This window comes from Mytilus trossulus, chromosome 4 (genome assembly GCF_036588685.1).
Source record: "Mytilus trossulus isolate FHL-02 chromosome 4, PNRI_Mtr1.1.1.hap1, whole genome shotgun sequence".
NCBI lineage: Eukaryota > Metazoa > Mollusca > Bivalvia > Mytilida > Mytilidae > Mytilus > Mytilus trossulus.
In genome coordinates, this window is record NC_086376.1 from 92,457,374 (window position 1) to 92,466,162 (window position 8,789).

The 8,789-nt window shown below is 32.6% G+C and overlaps 1 protein-coding gene across 2 annotated transcripts; it reads right to left on the reverse strand.

Annotated features, from left to right (window-relative positions):
* Positions 1 to 4,099: 4,099 nt before the first annotated feature.
* On the reverse strand, positions 4,100 to 8,789 carry LOC134716319 (ARL14 effector protein-like). Of its 2 annotated transcripts, none has more exons than XM_063579226.1 (3): positions 8,633 to 8,789; positions 5,892 to 6,019; positions 4,100 to 4,871 (listed from the first exon to the last, which is right to left on the reverse strand). In XM_063579226.1, exons 1-3 carry the CDS (start codon positions 8,762 to 8,764, stop codon positions 4,634 to 4,636), a joined length of 498 nt encoding a protein of 165 aa, XP_063435296.1. In that variant the 5' UTR covers positions 8,765 to 8,789; the 3' UTR covers positions 4,100 to 4,633. The 2 variants fall into 2 exon arrangements, with proteins under 2 accessions (XP_063435296.1, XP_063435297.1); XM_063579227.1 differs by lacking the exon at positions 8,633 to 8,789 and adding an exon at positions 8,494 to 8,558.

Below are 8,789 nucleotides of genomic sequence, written 5' to 3' on the forward strand. Positions count from 1 at the left end.
TATGCAGGTACATAGCAATATATATTTTTTTTAAATTTGATTCTTATAGAGGTATCCGGTAGCTGAGACTATAGTAGTCTCAGCCGGTAGTTATATGTTGTAGATTGTGTTTCTATCTTTTTGAACTTTTTACGATTTCTAACAGTGCCGAATCCATAAAAGGGGACTGACCGACCTAAGGGATCCGCTCAAGTCATGCTTCAGTGATTCCCTATATAATCACACGTTTTTCCCACGAAAAGGGGGGACCCCCCTGGATCCACCTATGTCTAAATTTTCGTCATTTTTAAAAGGCAAATCTCTTATAACGGTATAGTAAAAAGTTGGCTGATGTCGTCAACTGAAATACGCACTTGATTTTATTATCATTTACACAAAAAGAGTGCCAACAGGGAGAGATTCGGAGTATTATTCATGAAAATTAAAGTATATTTTACCAAACACAAAGTATATTGAAAACAAAGAAAACTTCATGATAAAAACATGACATTTCATAACAAATATAAAATGGTTATTATAAGAAGACATGAAACTCATTCACAAAGTACAACTCAACATTATGGAAAGTTTTTTTATTTTATTGTTTTTTCATGCGTCGTTGGAATGAGAAATACTACTTAAAATAGTTTCATTCATTTTTCCGATGCCTACAAATCTTGACCTTGTTTTTGGAAAAAGTTATATATAAATGGGTAGTTCAATATAGATCAAGTTTACATTTTGTTTTGGTTGACCAACTTATATGTACTGCCCATGAGCAGTTTTTCATGTATAATATTAATATTTAGTAATAACCTCATCAGGAAAAGTATGGGAAGGAAAAATCATTCATATATCATCATATCTGTAATACATTTATATATAAGGACCCTTTTGATCTTCAAATGAGGATTAAGAGTAGCCGAGTTTCACCAAAAAAAGAGTACGACTAAGGTTTACCGTAAATATACTGAATTGGTCATGACCTATACGATCAATTGTAATCGTAAGTTTTTTTGTGAAACTGACATCAGGATATGGTCCACAGAATAGAGAATAGTGCAGATTATTGGCCAAAAAATGGAGAAAAAAGTACGCACAACAAAAAATAAACGGAATAGAGAAAAATGGGGTTCTAAAACAAAAATAAAAAACAAAGACTAGTAGACGACATTCATGAAGAATCATAATAGAAAATCCATACTCTCTCAAACGTCTATAATTCATGAACCAAAATTACAAAAAGATCCTTATAAAGAAATATAATATAAATTGATGTTATAAAAGGAACATTATGATACATTCTTCATTAATAAATAAACTAGTTGATAAATTCGCTAATTGTTTGTCAATAAGAGTGCAGATGTCGAAATGTTTTGCCTGCTAAATTGTTTATTACCAAATAACATGTTACCACAAATATGTCAAAAAACAAGAACTCCCATGAGTATGAAATGTATATCTTCTCTCAATATTTTGTTATGATATTTATTTTTCTATGTGCAATCAGTTATGTTTACTTATTTGTAAATTTTAGTTAGTGACAGTATTGAAAATCTTCTATATAAATTGATATTCATAATTATTGTTTACAGTTTATGCCTATCACACCTAGTTTGAATATTTTTGCTCTATTTAAGTTCCTCTTTTCATCACCTTTTATGATTTCAGCAAAACAATTTGATCTTGATGGATAACATCAGCAATTGCAAAAAACTCAATTGGGCCCTTGAGACCGTCCAAGATAATATAATACAATAAATTGCATTTTACCCCTATGTTCTATTTTCAAGTTTTGTTGGCAATTTTGCTTGTGGCTAGTCTGATTAAAGCAAGCCACCACTATCCACTTGCATTTGTACAAATTATTTTAATCATACAAGTGAGAGGTTTAGCCCTATAAAACCAGGTTCAATCCACCATTTTTTACACTTGAAAATGCCTGTACCAAGTCAGGAATATGACAGTTGCTGTCTATTCGTTTGAAGTGTTTTATCATTTGAATTTGCCATTTGATTAGGGAATTTCTGATTTGAATTTTTCTTGGCGTTCGGAATTCAATATTTTTGTTATCTTACTTTTTGATCAGACTGATAATAACTTTGATAAAGCCCCAAACAACATCGTTTTTTGTGTGTAAAACGACACTTACCAATTCAAAGAGGAAATCCTGGATAATCATAGGTCTGTTCTATGTTCCTTTGTAATTCCAACCAAAGATGATGAACTGGATCTTCCATCACAGTATTGGATACCTCTTTCATCTTGTAATAGTATTATAACATTGGACTTTTCTACACTTTATACAGGTATTCCACATTCCAAATTAAAAAACAAATTGAAAGAGTTGGTATTGCTTTGTTTCATAAAAAAGAATGGCCAACGAAGATACAAGTAGCTTGTCTCAATAGGAAGGGATAAATTCTTTTTTGGAAAGGACCACTCTGATTCAAAACAAAAATTCTCTGAAACTGACATTATCAAGATTCTTGATTTCTTGATTGACAACATATTTGTTACGTTCGGTGGACATGTTTTTCAACATTCCAATGGGAACAAGTTGTGCCCCTCTTCTTGATGACTTGTTTCTTTATTATTATGAGGCTGACTGCATACAGGAACTTCTTAGGAAGAAAGATAAGAAGTTAGCAATATCCTTTAACTCTACTTTCCGCTATATAGATGAACTAGAGATAAAGGATACAACAGATACAGTTAAGTCGGTCTCATATATTGACTTACATCTAGAAATTCACAATGAGGGTCAATTGAAAACTAAACTTTACGATAAAAGAGATGATTTCAGCTTTCCAATTGTGAACTTTCCATTTTTAAGTAGCAACATTCCAGCAGCACCTGCATACAGTGTATATATCTTCCAATTGATACGATATTCCCATGCTTGCATTTCCTATCATGATTTTCATGATAAAGGGTTGTTCCTTACAAGGAAGCTATTAAATCAAGAGTTCAAAATGGTGAAGTTGAAATCATCTCTTTGTAAATTTATAGACACCATCACAAGTTGGTTGACTGTTATGGAATAACCGTTTCACAAATGATATCAGATATGTTCCTTACATCGTAACTACAGTACCCTTCCCTTTAATAAATGTGACCTACCGAATTAGACTATTTACCGGATTTGTTATCTCATAAGCAACATGACAGGTGCCACATGTGGAGCAGGATCTGCTTACCCTTCAGGAGCACCTGAGATCACTGCTAGTTTTTGGTGGGGTTCGTGTTGTTTATTTTTTAGTTTTCTATGTTGTGTTTTGTGTACTATTGATTGTCTGTTTGTCTTGTTCATTTTTAGCCATGGCGGTCAGTTAATTGCAATTGTCGATTTATGAGTTTGACTGTCCCTCTGGGATCTTTTGTCCCTCTTTTGACATATTGTACAGAAATCTTTTTATTGTTAAAAATGAATGTTTCTCTCTACATGCTCTGATGTAGTTATGTACAACTTATAGTTGTTAATGTCTGTGTCATTTTGGTCTTTTGTGGATATTTGTCTCATTGGCAGTCATACCACAACTTCTTTTTTATATTAACCCCGCCACATTTTTGCGCCTGTCCCAAGCCAGGAGCCTGTGGTCTTTGTTAGTTTTGTATTATTTTAATTAAAGTTTCTTGTGTACAATTTGGAAATCAGTATGGCGTTCATTATCACTGAACTAGTATATATTTGTTTAGGGGCCAGCTGAAGGACGCCTCCGGGTACGGGAATTTCTTGTTACATTGAAGACCTGTTGGTGACCTTCTGCTGTTGTTTTTTCTATGGTCGGGTTGTTGTCTCTTTGACACATTCCCCATTTCCATTCTCAATTTTATGTTGTTTTTTCTCATTGGTTTGCTGTATACTTTATATTTCCTTGTTTTATTGTTCACTGAACTATTAAACCATTATTATCAGGAACTTCACTCAGAAAGACCAGTACTCATTAATGCAACAATTTTAAGAAACTCATTGTCATGTGTTTTTCTCTGAATCCCAGAGCTTTAGTCCAGTGTTATTAGCTGTCTGCCATGATAGATTTTGTTGAATGATAAAGCTAAAATCAGGAAGTCAAATTGGAAATGTTTCCTATTTTGATATCCAGGTACAATGAATGTCTCAGTCTCATTTCTGTTTAATCCATAAATCTAAACATTTTCTAAAGCATTATATCATTTGCCGTATAACTAAAGGAAAATCAGTGATTGCATAATTAACAATGCTGAATGTTTTGCCAAAAAGTTTGTTTTTTTTTATTTTGGTTTAAATTGTTTATCAGATATCTTTCATGTTAGATACATTATGGATAACAAGCATTTATACCTTCTTGTAAATAAAAATGCAAATCATTGCTCATGAGACAAAGGTACCACATATATGCATTTGTACCATGAAAAATAACTTAATATTAGAATATAAATGTTGAAAAATAACTACTTTACTGACTTTTATTACAGTTAGTACATGTAGTAAGTAAAACTTGTTCATCTTTCTACAACAACAGTCAACATTTCTGAACTCATCTGAGAAGTGGGGGAACACAGTTGTCCCTTTCTTTCCTTAAATGCATTCTGTTTTGATACTATTCACCATGTCTTTTGCTTGGTGCCTGTTCTCTCACATAATACACTAAATTGAGAATAGAATGTCCTGTCATGTGAAGGAGGGTGTTATTTCTTCAGGAAATTGAACCACTGTTTTTGTTCCTTCGATTTCTATTGATTCAAAGATATATCGTCTACAACACCGACATTCTTGTCCACATTTTTCTGATCCACATTTAGTACATGGGAAATGGCATCCTGGGCAGTTCATACTTAAACAGTCACAAATATCATTACTGTTTTCCAGATATAATCCTAATTCATCATACATTTGGTTCTTTTTTATACTGAAATATAAAAAAAACAAGTTGTCAGATTTACTTCAGATTTTACGAATATATATAAAAAAGATGTGGTACGATTGCCAATGAGACAACTCTCCACAAGAGACCAAAATGACACAGAAATTAACAACTATAGGTTGTATGGCCTTCAACAATGAGCAAAGCCCATACTGTATAGTCAGCTATTAAAGGCCCGGACAAGAAAACTAACAGCCTTATTTATATACCAAAAATGAACGAAAAAATAATATGTAACACATAAACAAACGACAACCACTGAATTACGTTCCATTATCTTTCCTCTGCTTTAACACTTATTTCATAGGAAACCTATTCATAATCACTGGTGGATCTAGAAATTTTCATAAGTGGGGCCCTGCTCCAGTCACGCTTCAGTGATTCCCTATATAAGCAACCAATTTTTTCCCAAAAAGGGGAAGCTCTGGCCCCCTGTCCCCCCTAAATCCGCCTCTGATATTTTAATATCAAATGGTTTTCTAAATCCTTTTATGTGTACAATGTGTGTAATTTACTTATATTACAAGCAGTTCAGTCTTTTAAATATGTACATTTGTGTATTTATATAATATAGCAAACACATTTTCATTGTAATCCCAAATAATTTTAAATATGATTTAAAAGAATAATATTTAAACTAACATTGTTATTAATAGTTTAATACATGATTAAACATACATGTACAAAATGAATAATCAATTATATACTGGCTAGCATTTCACAAAAATGAATATCTTAATCTTTCTTTTCTTGCTTGTTGACTGACAACTTGTACATTAAATAATTTATAAGCATTTAACCCTTTTTTTTTTTTTTTACAAAAGTGTACTTGTAGATTCAATCATAAATTAAGATGTCAAAGTCAAATTGTAGAGATTTAATATGTGGAACAAAAAATGTACAGTTTAAAAGTAGAAAATGTCCCTTTTTTTATTTCAAGAAGCTGTTGCTATCAAACTACAATTGCACATTATTGGATTTATCTGAATAGTAAAGTAAACATACTTTTCTCTGTAAATTCTTCTGTTCATTTTCCTCATTTCCCTTGCACTTCTCTCTGGGTCAAAATTATCCATAAATTTTCCTGGATTTGCAAAGGAAAGGGATTTTAACTCCTTTGCTACAGTTTGGCTCTGAAACGAAAAGTTCAGATATATTAATTAAGCATGCTACTACTTCGATTGACACTAAGATTTGATATAAAATTCTTAAAAAGCTACAAAACTGTTGTTGACAAACATGGCAGTCCTGTGAAGTTTCTGTGTATTTGGAAAGCATGGTCAATATCATACTGTGTTTACTTACACAGTGACAGTGTTCTTATTAATCTCAGGTTATAATCTAAATATACACACTCTTTCACAACTTATATTTAGTTAGATGGACCTATCTTTGCTGTAAACATTATGCAGAGTTAAGTGCAACTTTTAAAGGTCAGGAGTCAATTTCACAAAAAAACTTAAGACTTAGATTGATCGTAAGTCATAAACAATTGGTAGTCGTAAGTTTTTTTTGTGAAATTGACTCCAGGCATGTAGCAAAGTCTTTGCATTAAAATTAATAGTTGAGTGCACTTGATAAATCAATCAATGGAAGTAAAGATGTGAAAATAGTTTTAAAACAAATTATTTATGACCTAAAGCTAATTAAGGTAATTGGTGTAAATTAACAATGTATTTGACACCAAAGCTGTAAAGTGAAGCTATGTACTTAATGGGTCACTTTAATTGGACAGTTTATACAGCTAGGTGATCTTCCTGTACATGAAAGAATTACGAATTTTCTGGTTTTTCACATGCAGAAATGTTGCGATTTTTGGCATAAAAACTGCAGGGCGTCTGAGAAACGACTGTATCATATGAATATAAACATGTATAATGTAGCTCTAAAATATGTACAATAATTTGAGTACAAAAAATAACGGACTTGGAAAAAAGGTATATCATATGGCTATTAAAAGAATTGTTCTGTCTGCAAGTACCTATGGTTTTCTTTATTTAGTATGGGGACAAAGTTCCCTATTACAGTAGAAAAATCTATAAAAAAAAAAAAATCGGGAAAATATTTTCATCATGTTCATTGTACTAATCTAATGAACTCAAAATCGTTCAAATTTTTTTTTGTCTTTTTTTTAAAATCCAGCATTTGCACAAAACTCGGAAATCAACTTCCTTCTTCCAATCACATTGTCTTGAGACTTTGAGTAGTCCAGCAAAATAGAGGAACTCAATACCAATATTTCATTTTTATTAATTCTTTGTCTTTGATTATTAATTGATATGCATTAATGCTACCTGATGCATTGCGTTTCTTTGTTGACATTGAACATGACGTCATTACTAAAATAACGTCACAAGTGAAATCCCTAACAACAGAACCAATATTGGAAACGTTACCCTATTTCTATTTTTTTTTTTTTAACAAAATATTAGTCCGAGATTACTCTGACATGTCTGACGTCTGGTTTGCCAGACAAGCTGGGACTGTGGGATGTCAGAGCTCGTCCCATATCAAAAAGGGGATATTTGCCCACCCAAAATAGATGCACTGCTTCCTCGCTTCTGGAGCCGACTGGGGGCCTTGGAATTTTATAAATCGGGCATCAATCTCTTCATTATTCATGTATCTCTTCATTTATGTAAGTTTCACCTACCTGCCGATCTTTATTTTTCTATATTTTAACAGTTTTCATAGTGACCCCTCCATTTCAGCATTTTTGACTTTCACTTTCAAATATGGATGTCAAGTTACGAGAGAGTTCGTGGCCTCGAGACTCAAATATGCAAATATTTATATTTTTTTACCTCCTTTATAGGAGATCGATGTTTAACATCTAGAAGCAACCACGTTTTTTCACCTCCTTTAGAGGAGATCGGTAATCAGCATTTAGTTCTGACCACAAAAAAAATCGGAAGCTATCAGACCTTTAGGTAATTGCATCGTAAATGAATGAGGTGTTACATTATGGTCATTTGCACTGTTTTTCTCATGGTCACGTGATAATCTTTGAAAATGATAGTCAAAATGCTGAAATGGAGGGGTCACTATGAAAACTGTTAAAATATAGAAAAATAAAGATTGGCAGGTAGGTGAAACTTACATAAATGAAGAGACAAATGAAAAATGAAGAGATTGATGCCCGATTTATAAAATTCCAAGGCCCCCAGTCGGCTCCAGAAGCAAGGAAGCAGAGCATCTATTTTGGGTGGGCAAATATCCACTTTTTGATATGGGACGAGCTTTGACGTCTCACGGCCCCAGGTTGTCTGGCAAAACAGCCCTCGAACGTTTGAGTAATCTCGGACTACCAAAATATATGTAACTAAGTTACAAAAAAAATAATTCATACAGACTTTGTCCCCATTCACAGGCAATGCCTGTCTCATATTAGAGAACTGTATAGTATTTAAAGTTTTACCTTCCTAAAACGCAGAATTTATAATATTTGTCACAAGATAATCTGGCAAGTCTGGGAGTCAACAAAGAATAAACTGATAATTGTAGTATCCCTCTTATATTATCTTACACTTTTTGTAATACAATTGTGAAATTCGACAATTAAATGTCTAGTTAAAATTTTAGTCGTTAATTGTTGTCGGCTTTGTACCTTGTTCATGCAACAAAACAAAAAACAGGATGATTTTCAGGAATAAAATGAAATGGGAATTTAAAAGGGGAGATAATTTGTGGTCACTCTTTTACATCTTAATTCGCCGTTTACTAGTTTAGAAAGGTAAAAAAAGTACCCAAGGATCGTCATTGGAATTATTCGAATTTGAATTTCCATCAATAAATTCTCTGCTAACGTCATCTGTTTCCATGATTGTTGGTTTTAAATTTCTGTCTGACGATTTGCTCCGGCTTCTGGTCGCCATCATTAAATATTGGGTGGTGCTAAAATGT